The 15,429-nt window shown below is 48.1% G+C and overlaps 1 protein-coding gene across 1 annotated transcript in view; it reads left to right on the top strand.

The window, feature by feature from the left end:
* The window catches only part of CCNJL (cyclin J like), a gene marked incomplete at both ends in the record, with an annotated part of 54,136 nt that overhangs the window by 21,056 nt on the left and 17,651 nt on the right, over nt 1–15,429 (top strand). The window contains one exon of the mRNA XM_080942220.1: nt 6,890–7,103. Within this exon, the coding sequence (XP_080798346.1) occupies nt 6,890–7,103 (214 nt within the window). The remainder of the gene's footprint in view (nt 1–6,889; nt 7,104–15,429) is intronic.

Raw genomic sequence — 15,429 nt, 5'->3', positions numbered from 1 at the left:
TCTCAGACAAGGTCGCTGAAAGTCAGAAATCTGTACCCGAGGTTAGTGAATGAGCAGAAATGAGTTTTCCTAGCCAGAGCTGACTTCACGGCTTGATTGGAGCTGCTACCACACATCGGGGGTGTTTGTTACAAGGAACTATGGCCAATCCTTTTCGCTTAACATACGTTTTTCAGCTTGTGTGTCTGACTTGAAATTGGACGTGGGACAGACTGTATATGTGGCACCTGGCCTAGGCTCTCTGGAGTCTGACGGTCAGTGGGACGACACACACGTATGCAAAATCTCCGCCATTAGGAACAAGCACTGAGAAAGTAGGTCAGTGGGTCATGTGCTTGCCTAGCATACAGGATCCCTGGCGTCACATAAATATGTGGTTGCACATACTAGAGATCTGTCATCCCGGCACTTGGAAGGTAGAAGGAGGAGGATCGGGAGTTCAAGGTCACCTCTGACCACATCGAGAGTGGAGGGCCAATATGAACTACATAAATACACCTCTCAAAGAGGGGGGAGGGGCCAGAAAAAAAAATAAGCAGAATGGGAGAGGGGAAAGAAAGGAGAACCTCTCTTTGGAAAATAAAAGTCAGGGGAGCCTCTCCAGGAGTATTAGAAGGTCAAGATAAAACAAGAAAAATGTCTCAGAGAGACAGCTGTGGCTGTCAGGATCTTGTCGGCCTGTGACTACTAGTCCTTTCTAAGAAGCCTTGCCCTCCTTGGCTCCTTGGTATGCACTGCCACCTGTTACCTTTTCCTGCTTTCTTTCTTTATGCTTCCTTTTCCAGAAGCTGCTCAAAGGGGTGGGGGGGGGAGCCATCCTGCAAGAGGACACACAGGGCACTCACCCTGGGGAGGGAACTGGGAGCCGCTGAGCTTTGCTGCCTTGAGCTCTGAGGGAGGGAAGGGGGGCCTCACATATCTGACTTGTGGCTGTTCTGCCCTGGTGAGGGAATCATGGGGCTGCCAAAGGTCATTTGGCAAAGGCTAATTTGGCAGCTGCAGCCTGACAGACTGCATGGGCTGAATTTAGAGCCCCCGTCCTTAGAGGAAATACCCAGGCAGCTGCCAAAGGGTAGGAGTGGATGTTGAGGGGGCTGCAAGCCCAGGGCAGCTCCCACCTGCCTGGCTTGAGCCCAGGACTGGGCTGGTGCAGAGATCTTAGGGAAGGCTTCTCAGGCAGGTAGAAACCCTACTCTAAACCTTTCTAAGACTCCTCTTTTTTCTCTCAGGACAAGACAGAGTTCTTGCATTCTACACAGCTGGTATCCTACGCACCTTCTCAGTCAGCTTTATCCAAATGCAGCTTGCTTGGCTTCTTTTCTCCCTAATTTCTTTATTTACTCACTCTACATCCTCACTGCAGTCCCAGCTCCCTCCCACACTTTCCCCATTTTCTTTCCCCCTCTCCTCATGGGTAACTAACCCACCCTGACACATCCGGTCGAAGCAGGATTAGATGTATCTTCTCCCACTGAGGTCAGACAAGGCAGCTAGACTAGGGGAAAGAGATCCAAAGGGAATCAGCAGAATCGGAGTCAGCCCTTTTTAGAGGACCCACATGGAGACTGTACTGTGCATGGTTTTTCTTCATAGCCCTGGCTGTCCTGGAACTCACATTATAGACCAGGTTCCCCTTGAGCTCACAGAGGTCCGACTGCCTCTGCGCCTCCTGAGTGTTGGGATTAACAGCCAGCTATTTTAACCGCATTAGATGTTACCTATGCTTTGCAGGTGCTATTAAGCAACCCTCTGTTGCTCCATCTTCATAGGCAAATTCTCACACTCCAAGGCTTGGCGCTCTGGGCAAGGCACACATTACTGATTCTGGCACTCAGGAAGCAGAGACAGGAGGAGCCAACATTCAAGGCCAAGCCAAGGAAAACTTGTCTTTGTCTCCTTTCCGATGTCCCCCAGCATCTCCCAGGCCCAGAGGTGTGCTTTGAATACACTTCGCTCAACAGCTGGTTATTAAGCATCCAGCTGTCATGGTCATACTGAAGTGCTAGCGTTTGAAACTCACACTGAAGAAGTTTGGACTCTTGGAGTGGTCACGCCAGTCTACCCGATAATACAGGCAAAAGGCTGGCAATGTAGGCATCCATTTTCTTAATTTAAGCTGAGAATAAAATGTCTTCGTGACTTCGAGAATAAAATGTTGGTCTCCTCATGGTGGCTCACACTTGTAATTCCAGAAGCTACTGGACTAAGGAGGGAGTTCGAAGTCAGCCTGGGCCGACTTACCAAGTTTGAGGCCAGCTTGGATGACATTGTAAGAAACTGACTCAAAAATAAACAAATAAATAAGGATTTAAAAATAAATCAGCCAACCACATTGACTCCCACATGCAATTTCTGCGCCTGAGAGGAGGTCATGGCGGGGTCAGAAGTTTAAGGTCACCCTGGGCTGCACAGTGAACTAGAAGCCATCGTAGGCTTCAAGGAGACCTTGTCTTAGGGGGAAAAAAAGGACAAACAGACCATTTACTGGGTTACACAGAGCCCGCGGAATCACTGAACTAAGCAGCTGCCAGTGCCTGCACTGGGTCAGCAGTCACGCTTGGATGGGGGAGGGGCTCAGGGAGCCTTGTTCCTTTCTCCTGAATTTGCTACTGTTGGCTAAAATCCCTTAGCAGGGGGAGAGGTTAGGCCATCCCTTCTCCTGAGGCCTCAACTACTAGGTGTGACTCAGCCACAGTTCGCCCTAGAGGAACCAAGGAGCTTATAAGGCTTCCTTACAGAACATAAAGGAGGGGCTACTTACAAAGGCGTGAATGTTCCTCCACTGAAAAAGTCACACCTGGAAAGCCTTGAACCAGCAGGGATGATGGCTTCTGCTGGCTTGGTAGATAGAGGCTTCCTCCCAGAAGCTGCGTGTAATTAAGGCTGCATTGGAAGAGATGGTAGAGAGTGGCTAGGTACTTAGGTGATGGCTTCCTGACCCCCAATGGGTATAAACAGGCAACAAGCCTAACTGGCATAATCCTTTTGCAAGAGGGCATAGCTGACTGTCCCAAAATGGTGCGTGCTTAGAACACTTACAACACTACTGATAGTCATTGCGCTCAGTTGCGTACCCACTGGTGGCCACACAAGGCTGTAATGGATACTTCCAATCTAGAGCTCTGGTTAACTAAATGAGTCACACACACACACACACACACACACACACACAGAGAGAGAGAGAGAGAGAGAGAGAGAGAGAGAGAGAGAGAGAGAGAGATACAATGATACATGCATACTAAAATGTCAGAATGAAGCCCATGATTTTGAAAGTCTTCTGGCCTTCAGCTCTCTTGCTAATTCAGAAAAGCCTTCAGTATTAGAGTGAGCCTACGAGACAGGAAGGAACTTATCCAGGCTCGGCGCATCTTCCGCACAAGGCTCTAGGGCTGCAGAGACAGCTAGCTGATTCTGACCTTTTGAATTGTAAGGACCAGCCTGGAGGGAAGACTTGGTCAGGGGTCAGAACCTACATTTCAGCCGGGCCTCCCTCCCTTGAGGGAAGTTGGAGTGCCGCAAATGTGCAACTTTGTAGCACAGTCGTTGAGATATCTGAGGTATCTCTTTTAGGTCTTTTAGCTAGAAGTGCTGGCTCATTTGGTAACAGTGTAATAGGATTTGCCTCACTGCCTCCCACAGTAGACTCCGTCTGACCCTCCCACTACCATATACAAGGGTCCTATTTGCCCACATCATCTCCAACACTTGTTTGCTTTAAACTTGTTCAGATCTTTGTTTTGTTTTTGGCTTGTCTGTTTTTGTTTGTTGTTGTTGTTTTTCATTTTCAAAGTAATATCCATCCCAGGGAATGTGAAAGATTATTCCCCTGTGATTTGGTTTTTGTTTCCCTAGGGATTAGCAATGTTCATATCTTTTCATTTGCCTACTTGCCATTTTTTAATCTTCTTTAGAGAAAGGCCTTTCCGGTCCTTTGCCCATTTTTTTCATCTGTTTTATTTTTTAAGATTTGTTGTTACTTTGTATCTATGTATCTAAGTGTATGTGTGCAGGTACCTTCAGAGACCAGAAGAGGGTATCCAACCCCCTGGAGCCCCAGTTGTCTGGGCCCGAACTCAGGGTCTCGTGAAGAACAGCAAGCCCTTAATCGCACAGCCCTCTCTCCAGCATGAAAGTCTAATTTTAAAATGTAGCTTATATTTCTTTTTTTTTTATACTTCTGCTTTTAGAATCATATTTAAGAAACCATTGCTTTGGAGGCTGCAGAGGTAACTTAGCGGTTCAGAGCACCGACTGCTCTTCCAGAGGACCCAGGCTCAAATCCCAGCACCCAGGAGGCAGCTTACAATTGCCTATAACACCAAAATCTGACACCCTCACAAAGGCATACATGCAGACAAAAACACAAATGCATATAAAATTTTAAAAATTAATTTAAAAAGAGAAAGAAACCATTGCTTTAATCCCAGCAATGACGGCACACGCCTTTTATCCCAGCACTCCAGAGGTAGAGGCAGGAGGAGCTGTGAGTTCGAGACCAGCCTGATCTATAGATCGAGTTCCAGGACAGCAAGGGCTACGCAGAGAAACCCTGCCTTGAAAAAAAACAGAACAAAAAGAAAGGAAAAAAAAGAAACCATTGCTTTGCCTAAGGCCCTGTGTATTTACTCCTGTTCTTTAAGAATTTCACAGTTTCAAATTTTATATTTATGCCTGAGTCTGTGCTACTGAAGCCATGAGCGCGGGCCCTGAAATAATGTATAGAAGGCCTGTGACGCTAAGTGAAATGAATGCGTTCATGTCTCTAGTGAATGAATGAACAGAGACACTTCTTTCTTGTCCCGGTCTGCAGCTGGATGAGTAAAGGCTTAGAGGGACAGCGTGCCCGGTGCAGTGTGTCGGGCCCTGGCCTAGCATGTGCATGGATCTGAGTTCAGTCTTCTCCACCATTTGAAGGGTGGCCTGCCACAGAATAGGGCACCAGTTCGCTTGATGTCACCAGTACGTGCTCATAATCTCTTGACTGCCCACATCCCTCCCATTTTCCTTCCGTTTGGTTCTTTTCTGTTTCCCTATTTGACAGAATATCACTAAGATGTGTGCGTCAGACAGACAGACAGACAGAGGTACATAGGCTATATTCAACCAAGTGTGAGAGCTGAACTAGTCCAGCATTGCCACAGGTCCAGGCCAGAGGACCAACAGGGATGTTTGGGTGTGAGCAACGCAGGTAGTTTTAGCAATCAGATGGTGGTGATGTTCCAGGGCCAGTGAGACACACATTACTGACAGCCCAGCAGCGTGTGCCAGCATCCAGCCACCAGCGTTCCTTAGCTCTGTGTCCATAGCCTTCGGGGTGTACAGGCCAGCGTGCATCCCGACCTCCGCCTCATCTTCTGGCTCCAGCCTGTTCACTTCTTCCTCCACTTTGCTCTCCTGACTCCAGAGCTTCTAGAGAAAATAGCACCAAAGCCGAGAGCACTGAGGTACTTCCGAAACAAATAGTACCTAACCTAACTTGCTTAAAAGGCAAATATTGCTGGGTCGTGGTGGTGCACACCTTGAATCCCAGCACTCAGAGGCAGAGGCGGGCAGACCTCTGTGAGTTCGAGGCCAGCCTGGGCTACACACATGCTACCTTCTTTTAGGAAGGGGAGGGGGAGGAAATGGGTATGATGAGTAGTGAGATAGCCCAGTGGTTAAGAACACTTTTTGTTCTTGCCACAAGCCCGAGGTTGAGTTACCAGAAGCTCACAAGCAGGTGCTCTGGGAGATTTAATGCCTTCTTCCGGTCTCCTAGAGCATCGGGAATGTACAAAGACATTTGTGTGCACATGCACACACACACACACACACACACACACACACACACATACATATAATACATACATATATGTAAGCCAATACTCATACACATAAAATAAAAATGAATCTCAAAAAAGAAAAAAAATTTTATGGCTTACATCTGAAGTCCCAGAAGCTGGGAAGGGGACATAACAGGCTTTATATGACTTCAAGACCAGCCATGGCTGCAAAGTAGGTACTAGTTAGTCTGAGTCATAGAGTAAGACCTGCCTCCAAAATTAATAAGCACATTCTTAGTTTAATATTTCTCTCTCTTGTTTTTCTTGCATTCAGCAGATACATTCAGGAAGCATGTCGGTGTAGAAATTACAAAGTAGAAGTTACCTTCTCAGAGAGAGGAGAATGAATCATGGTGTTCGGGCCCTGGAGTGGGAAGCCATGTGTGAAGGGTTAGACAGAAGGCTGGCTGTCAACCGCTAGTGATCACAGTAGACCAGACTTGCTGGTTCCTTGAGTTAGTCTTTCAAATCTGTCTGTTTACTGAGGCATCCTTTTACTATGTGGCCTCTAGAACTCACGGTATAGGACGTGCTGGCCTCAAACTTTCCTCCAGCCTCCTGCCTCTGCCTCCTGGGATTACAGTTATGTCCAGCAACACATTCTAGTATTCTTTAGTTTAGTTTAGTTTTCCTCAAAGTGGAGGAAATGATCCCTCACAATCCTATGCACAGAGAGAATTAGAGGTTCCTGTGTGCTGGATATTTGGCATACATCCTCATTAAACCTCAGCTACCGAAGAAGAAGCAAAGGAGAAAAAGTGACTCAGCTGTGCAAGAAAACCAGAGTTTGGGTGTGGGTCTCTACCTCTGGGCCACAATTCTCTCATTACCTTGGGTATCTCCACAGCACCTTTCTGCGGGGGAAATGCCAGGCTTTCTCCATCATTGTGCTGGAGCTGTGCTTAAGGGGGTGGGTGGGAACCGGTCCAGAGTTTCTAGGACAGAAGCATCACCATCTGAGATTTTAAACAAAGGCTTAAGGGTGTGGCGGGAACGGCTGCCAACCCGCCAGTCCACAGGCCCTGGGTCTTCATATTCTTGACCCTTCTCCGTTCACTGTCCACCAGGAACTGAAGCTGCCCACCTTTCGCGCCCACTCCCCGCTCCTGAAGAGCCGACGGTTCTTTGTCGACATCCTGACCCTGCTGAGCAGACACTGCCATCTCTGCCCCTCGGCCCGGCACCTGGCCATCTACCTTCTGGACCACTTTATGGACCAGTACAGCATCACCACCTCCAAGCAGCTGTACACTGTGGCTGTCTCCTGCCTCCTGCTGGCAAGTAAGTAGAAACTTCTGCTGTCAGCCCAGTTGCTGCTGAGCCATCAGACGGTGAGCAAAGGAGGAACACACTTAAAAACGCTCTCTGGTGGACCAAGATCCTCAGTATAATGTCTAACCCTCAAGCTCTCTCCCCTCTGGATTCATATCTTTCTCCTCATCACTCCCTGGATGGCAGCCTCACCGGTAAAACTATCCCATCGCAGACCATTGCATATGGTACACTCTTTGCCTTCATTGCTTCTTTCTGCCTTGGTGGACTTGGGCTGCCCATCCCTGCTGGAAGCCTCCCCTATCTTTCTGCGTAGCTGAGGTCACAGATATATAAACACACAGGACTTAGCATTGGCACCCACTAGGAATGGAGAGATGTCCCAGTGGGTAAAGTGCTCGCTGGGAGTCTGAATCTCCAACATGCACATTAGTGTCAGGCTAATGTGGCAACCCTCCCGGCATTCTGGAGGCTGAGACAGAAGAGCTTCGGGGCAAGCTGATTAGCTAGACTAGCTGTGAATTTCAAGTGAGAGATCCTGCCTTGGTCTATAAGGAAAAGAGCAATCTAGGGAGATGTTACTATCAGCCTCCAGCCTTCTTACACAAGGGCACACATGTACCCATACACACGTGAACACGCATGCACACCCACAGAGAGTTGCAGAGAGGGGAATAGCAAAATAAATGGAGCTTGGGGGTCCCTCAGAACTGGGGTTCCACCCTCTGTGCTGCCCCTTAGTGCAGGGAAGTGGAATGTTCCTGATGTCTCAAGCTCAGACTAGACAGCTGGCATTAAGGACATTGCCTTGGCATCTAATACCAATATTTGACACGTAACCTGCGATCAGATTTTACATTCTGTTTCGTGCTGTACTATGATCCTACGCTATTGACTATTGATTAGCTGATGCTATAGGAGGGTGAACCCACTTTCTGCTGTGTTTTTTTTTTCTCATCCACCTTATCGCTCTAAGCCCCATGATCACCATCACCGAGTGTGTGTTTGTGTGTGTGTGTGTGTGTGTGTGTGCCACACAGCTGTCTTTAGAGTTTATTTGGTTGGTTGGTTGGTGACTGGCTGGTTGGATAGATAGTTTGTTGTTTGCTTGGTTGACTTTTGAGATGGGATCTTCTTATGTAGCCCTGATGAGTCTGGAAGTCACTATAGATCAGACTGCCCTCAGACTTTGTGATCTCACACCGTGTTGAGATTACAGGCATCTGCCCCAGTGCCTGGCAAGAGAAGGCCTTTCAAGTTCCCCAAACTCCATCTTCCTTTCCCCTAGGACCTCTACCCTATTGTACACTGTTCCTAATCCAGGCCAGCTAGAATTTGCGAGTTATCAGTGGGAGCCAATTTTGCTCAGAGCCCAGCCTTTTGTAGCATCTAGTCATCTCAGGAAGAGAGGCGGAGACCTGTGAGGTGTCTCCATCGGAGAAGGGCAGAGCAGGCATCATGTTTCAGGCACACCATGGCCTTTGGCCTGCTGCTTCTGTGATCTGTGGCCTGCATCGAGGCCTGCTGGGGGCAGGGGACTTATATTTCCTTGGGGCCATGGAGTTCTCCGGAGCGTCTGTCTGGGGAGCCAGGATGCAGGACTCACAGTGAGGACTCCATTGTATTGCTGTCAGCAGGGTGGAGGAAGAGGGCCTTCCAGATGGAGAGGCAGACGCCCTCACCCACATGTTGATGGGCTCAGCCAGCCTGGGAAGACAGGAATGGAGTTTCAGAACACCTACCATATGCTCCAGGCCCAAGGAAAGAAAAGTTTCTGTGACTGCCTGAAATCCTATTTGCCCTCCCTCCCCTCTTTCCTGGGCTCACTGGCAGCCACAGGGGCAGGTGGCGGTGGGACACCCCAAGTTCTGCTGATTCAGTCCCAAATCACTCTGAGATAAGAAAACCTGGCTTCCGTGTCCCACCTGTGAGTTTAAAGAGTTTTGCATTGTGTGTGTGTGTGTGTGTGTGTGTGTGTGTGTGTGTGTGTGTGTGTGTGTGTTCAGAGGATCTGACCTCCTGGGAGTTGGAGTTACAGGTGATTGGGAGCTGCCTATTATAGATGATGAGAATCACACCGGAGTCCTTTGCAAGAGCAAGCGTGGTCTTACCCTCCGAGCCATCTTTCTAGCCCCACGTTCTCAGGGTTCTGTGTGTATGTGCAGGTTCACGCGTGTGCACCTGCATGTGGAGGCCAGAGATCTTTTTGAGACGAGGTCTCTCACCAAACTGGGAGCTTGCCGGTTTGGGTGGGCTGGCTCAAGCCCCTGGAGCTCCCCTCCCTCCACCTCAGCAACACTGGAGTTACAGGCGCACGTAGCTACTTGCCGCTTTGGACAGAGCTCAGGGGATCCCACCCTGGGACTCTTTACTGGCTGTGTCACCTTCCCAACTCCAAACTCTGAGTTCTTATAAAGCTGTTTGCAGATAAGGAATTTCGCATAGATGGAGCCTCTCTCCTGCCTAAGGTCCCTCTGTTCTCACGTAGGCCTGCAGGACGAGGCGGAACAGCAAGACTCTTAGGTAAACACACAGCCTGCATGTGGCAAAGTAGCCCCTTAGTCCCTGTGACTGAGTTAATTGTGTCCCCTACCTCAACATGGTATAGACTCATAAATATCATACAGGGCTGGGGTTAGAGTTTGGCGGTAAAGACCTTGCCTAGCATGTGCACCCCCCCCTTCAAAAACAATAAATAAATAAACATCATGGCATCGCAAATCTTTCGTCTCGGCACTGAGGTAGTGGAGGCAGAGGCAGTTTGATCTCCATAGTGAGTTGTAAGGTGGCCAGGGCTGTACACTGAGACCTTGGGCCAACAATAATAAAAACACAGCCGTAAGTGTGCTGTGGAATCACCGTCCTCCATCCCCCAACTGTCCTACTTAAAAGCATTACCTGGCAACATGGAAACTTCCAGACCTCGCGTGAGTGGCTTCAGCACGTCCTATTAATTATTGCAAGTGGTCCCAGCTCAGAACCGGTGTGGGTGGGCATGCGGCAGCCTGCCTATGACTCTTAGGTTCGAAGAGCCTGTGTAACTTACCCCGAAGTTACACAGCTTGGTGGGGTTTTGTTTGTTTGTTTCTTTGTCTTAAGATAAAATCGAAACAGTATGCCACCAGTTTGGCCACTTCAAAGTGTACAGTTCAATGGGATTTAATCCAGCTAGTGTGCAGCTCTCTCTCTGTCTAGGTCTAGAATACTTTTTTTTAATCCCCCGTGATGATGGCGGCTCAGGCCTGTAACCCTAAATATTCTAGAGGCTTAGGCAGATTCAAGGCTAGCCTGGACTATGAGTTCAAGGCTAGCCTGAGCTACGAGTGATTTAGTGATTTAGTGAAATCCTGTCCAAAACAATAAAAAGGTAAAAGAGGGCTGAGAATGTAACGCAGTGATGAGCGCTTGCTCTGACAGACAAGCACTTCCTGCTCCTTAACTCTGCAGCCTTGGCCACCACTAACATGGTGTCTGGCTTGTGCATCCTGGGGGACCATCCAGATCTTCTGCTGACTCAGCTCATGTCCTCTGTGAGTGGCATTTATCCAGTCCTCCGCCCACAGATCTCTGTGTGGCTCTCACTTCTCTGGGGCTGCTGTGAACATTCAGGTACACGTCTCAGTGGGAGCCCCTTTCCAGATCATGCATTAAGGCTTCGCTGTGCCGTCTGGAGACCCTGAAGACTGGGGACTGATGCTCAAAAGTAACTAGTCCTTAGACCTGGACAGGGAGAGTGACTCAGGACAGAAAGCCAGAGAGGCCAGAGTGGCTTTTGTCAGATCCCATGTCCTTGGATGTAGGGCTTAACAGTGTTAGAGAGGGGGGGCGGGGGAAATGCTTTTATTATTTTAAAAAAGCAATTAAAAAAAAGAAAGAAATGTACAGGGTTGCTGAGATGGCTCAGTGGGTAAAAGTGCTTGTGGTTTGAACCCAGAAACCTGAGTTCATAAACTCTAGACATTAATGTAGATAAACCAGTCAACAGAATTGTCCTCTGCTCCTTTCATGTACCCCGTGGTTTGCACACTTACATATAAATATCATGAGCAAACATGAGTATGCATATACAGTAACATTTAAAATTTATATATACTATAAATAAAATTTATATATACATATATGTATGTATGTATGTATGTATGTATATGTGCTACAGGAGTACCACCCACAAATGTTAATGTCTCCCTGTACTCAGAGTCCATATTCAAAACTGGTTTTTATTCTTCCTGACTTGGGTATCTTCATAACTGAAGGGAGGAGAGAAACTATTCTCACTTCCTGGCCGGAAGAGCTATAGATTGTCATATCCTCGCAAACCCCAGTAGACGCAAAGCCGGGCTCCCTCTCACCGGCCTTCTCAGTTCTTCCTCCTCATTTTCAACCCCACAGGCTTTGTCTACACAGCCTGTTGCCTTTCATGGCCATTTCCAGGATCCCACACCCTCCCTGGGAAAACAGTGCTCACTGCTGAGTGGTTTCCTGTGAGCTAGAAACCCATCCGGCCCCTGGCTGATCACCTCGGGTCTGGAAAGCTGTGGAAGGTGGGGGGAGTGGGATAATGGTCCTCCTCCCTCTTGGGGTCAAGTTCCGACAGTGTGCGTGTGCATATGCCGTGCATTCACACGCATCCACGTTTCATACTGTGCATGTCAGAAGACAGTTTGTAGAAGGGTAAGGTTTCCTTCCATCCTGAATCCTGGGGATCAAACTTGGGTAGTTTATCATTCTGGGCAGCAAGCACCCCGACCCTCTGAGCCATTTCACCAGCCCCTGATCTTAGTTTTTAACAGGTGAGACTGAGTTCTTCAATGACTGTCGTGGGGGTTGGGAATCCTTCATTTCATTCCCAGGAGCCCACAGGAGAGAGAAGAATGGGAGATGACTCTGTGATCTCTCTGTCTGGAAGGAACCCTGTCTGGATAGGATCCTTTTTTAGAGGGCGTTTTTATTTGTGTGTTTGTTTATAGCCCAGGGCCTCAGTATAGGTCTTTAAAATTAGAAATGCATTATCAGTTAGAAGTGGGATCAGAAGAAGAAAATACAGTCAGTCTCCACCCTACCGGACAGAGGAAAGCTCTGGAAGGCTTCTGTATCCTCCCTCAAACCGATCTACTGAATTTTCACGGAGACCTTCTGTGTCTGTACGGGAACACAGCTGATGCTCAACAGCCATTGACTTTGCACGTTTGCACGGAAGGCTCTGTCTGACGCCCACCCCCCCTGGTGCTGGGGAATTGCACACAAGGTCTCCTGTATGCGAGGCAAACACTCTTCTGCTGAGCCCCACTGCCAGCCCCTCACTGAAGAAACAAACACTAAGCAAAAATCAATGCTGATGCTTTTATGCACACACAGGGCAGAGCATTGGGACGGTTAATTGCCTTTATATGAATTCCCAGCCGGGATGGAAGGGGCGGCGCTCTGCCTTTCATCTCTCCTGTGATAAACAAGTCCTGGTATGGCCGCATTTCCTCCAGGTTTGTGAGTTTTATTGATGGCACTGCTATTCCAGGTACCCGCCCCCTGCCCCACACCCCAGCCTTGCACAGCTATTGTCCTCTTTCCTACGCTCAGGAAAGCTGTGTTGTGTCTCTTGGAGAAGGTGCATGTATGACCTCCCAGGCATTCCTTGTGTTTTGGTTTTTTGGTTTGTTTGTGTTTGTTTTGCCCTGAGTTCAGTGTTAAGGAATCCTCAGCACCTCCTGTTAGAGGGAAATAAACAATGCAAACTTACATGAGCTCTCCGTTGACTGGCTGACGAAATGTGGTTGTTCCCCATCTCTGTCCCCAAGGGCAGTGGTTCAGGGTGACTTTATAGAATGTGACCTTCAATAAGAACAAAACCCCATCAAGATTAAATTCACCTAACTGGGGCCTGTGAGATGCCTCAGCAGGTAAAAGCGATTTTCGGGACCCATGGAAGGGTGGAAGGGAAGAACTGATTTCCCAGAGGTGTCTTCTGACCGCCATGGGCTGCTGTACTTGTGGCCCATGTTCTGCACCGAAGCAACTCTGATACTCAGTGCTTACTCAGTCTGTCTGGGAACTAGGGAGTTGCCCGTGCTCTTTCTTTGTTCCTCCATTTTTATCATTTATTTAATGAGATCTCTGTTGATGAGACTGTAGGTTGGCGTCCACTCCCCCCTCCCCCGCGCCGCAACCCCCTCTCCCCCCCCCCCACGCTCTTCACAGCCAGACAGCTACTGTCTTGTTCTTGTAGTATTTCAGATTCGAGTCTGTTTGGAAGATGAAGTCCTGTCCCACAAGTAGAAGCTTTGGCCATAGAGCAAGTAAGGGGCTGGAAACATAGCTTGATGATAAGAGTATTTGCTGATCATATGTGAGGCCCAAGGCTCAATCCCCAATAACACACACACACACACACACACACACACACACACACACACACACACACACAAAGAGAAAGAGAGGGAGAAAGACTGTACATGTTCTGAACGTTGTCAGGGAGTGCTTATAGTGGTAATGGCGGCTCAGCAGTTAAGAGCAGCACATGAGGACCTGGGTTCAAATCCCAGTACAGATGTGACAGGTCACAATTTTTATAACTCTAGTTCCGGGGGGGGGGGTGTCTGATGCCTTCTTCTGGCCTCCTCAGGCACAGCACACATATGGTATAGGTAGGCAAACAGCTCATCCCATAAATAAAAATGAAAGTCGTTTTAAAATATGTTGGTAGGAATTTGAACTGAACTAGGAGTTAGGTCTAGGTGATACCCTTATGTATGGTTGTTTGGTTGTTTGTTTGTTTGTTTCGAGGAATTATTTTTCCTACTGAACAGACTTGCTTGGAACTTGCTATAAAGCCTAGGCTGGCTTCAGATTTTCCGTCCCCCTGCTTCAATCCTCCTAAGTGCTAGAGTTGTAAGGATGGTACGCTCCCATCAATAAATTCCCCAACTAAGCAATAAACTGTCAAAACTGAGTGGGGTGTCTGCCTGACCCTGGCTCTCATTGGGGTACGGGGCGGCGGACCCTCCCTCTGTGGGTGCATTCCATTTTGCTCTCATCCCTTGCCCTGTCTGGGATGCTCAGAGAAGGAACGGGAAGATACTAGTTGCTTTTAGGGCTCCTTAAAGTGGAAATCAATCATCTTGTCTCTTCAGGCAGAAACCAGTAAAGGCCAGTGCCCGTCAAGCTCCTGCATTAGGATCCCAGGAGATTATAGGAAAAGCCTGGCCTTCCCCCAGCGCCCCCTCACCCGTGCACGCCTCCCCGGCTTTGATCACTCAGCAACCGTTGCTTCTGCCCAGCTGCTTCTCCGACAACGGAGTGGGAGGGGGCACCCTTTGGAGATCTTGCTGGAGATTTCTGGAACTTGAAAGCTGTCTTAATCCCTTGTGGTAGGCCAGAAAAACTAAGCCTGCGGAGACTGAGCACTACATTCCCCCCACCCCGCCCCACAGAGCTAAGAATGCTTAAGATGCCTCCAAGGCTTTTCCTGTAGCCTTGATTCTCAGTCTATGGGTCAAGACCCCTTGGGGGGGTGGAATGATTCTTTTGCGGGGTTGCATATCAGACATTCTGTATGTCAGCCATTTGCTTATATATTCATAACAGCAGCAAAAATACAGTTATGAAGTATCAACAAAAAAATAATTTTATGGGGGAGTCATCACTACAGGAGGAACCCTATTAAAGAGCTGCAGCATTACGAAGCTTGAGAACCTCTATATTGTAGGCACCAGAAACAAAGGGGTGATTCCGCCCCCAGGTTTCTGGCAAGGTGTGAGAATTCTAGCCAGAGTCAAACCCAAGTCTCCAGGGAAACAGATCCTAGAATCACATGGGGAAACTTATGTTTCCTCATAGCTTGTAGAAAAGTGACAGGGGGAATACTCCTTTTCCTTTGTCCTGCCCTGGGAACATTTGCAAAAGCTTCAGCTCACAAGAGATGATGTCACATGGGGGCCTTATATTTTGTGCTTCAACCCTACCCCTCTGCGCACACACACATACACACACATACACACAAACACATAGACACATACACACACATATACACACAAAATAGACACACATGCACAAGCACATAGACACACATACTCACACACATAGACACACATACACACATACACACACAAAATAGACATACATACATAAAATAGACACATACACACTCATATACACACATGCACACACACACATACACGCATACACACACACATACACACAAACAAGTAGACACATACACACACAAAATAGACACACAGACACAAGCACATAGACACACATATACTCACACACATACACACATAGACACACATACATACAAACACATAGACACACATAGACACATACACACACAAAATAGACA

The sequence above is a fragment of the Micromys minutus genome (assembly GCF_963924665.1).
Source record: "Micromys minutus genome assembly, chromosome: 31".
In the NCBI taxonomy this organism is placed as follows: domain Eukaryota; kingdom Metazoa; phylum Chordata; class Mammalia; order Rodentia; family Muridae; genus Micromys; species Micromys minutus.
Note: the sequence above shows the minus strand (reverse complement) of the source record. Positions and strands in the feature narration are given on the sequence as shown.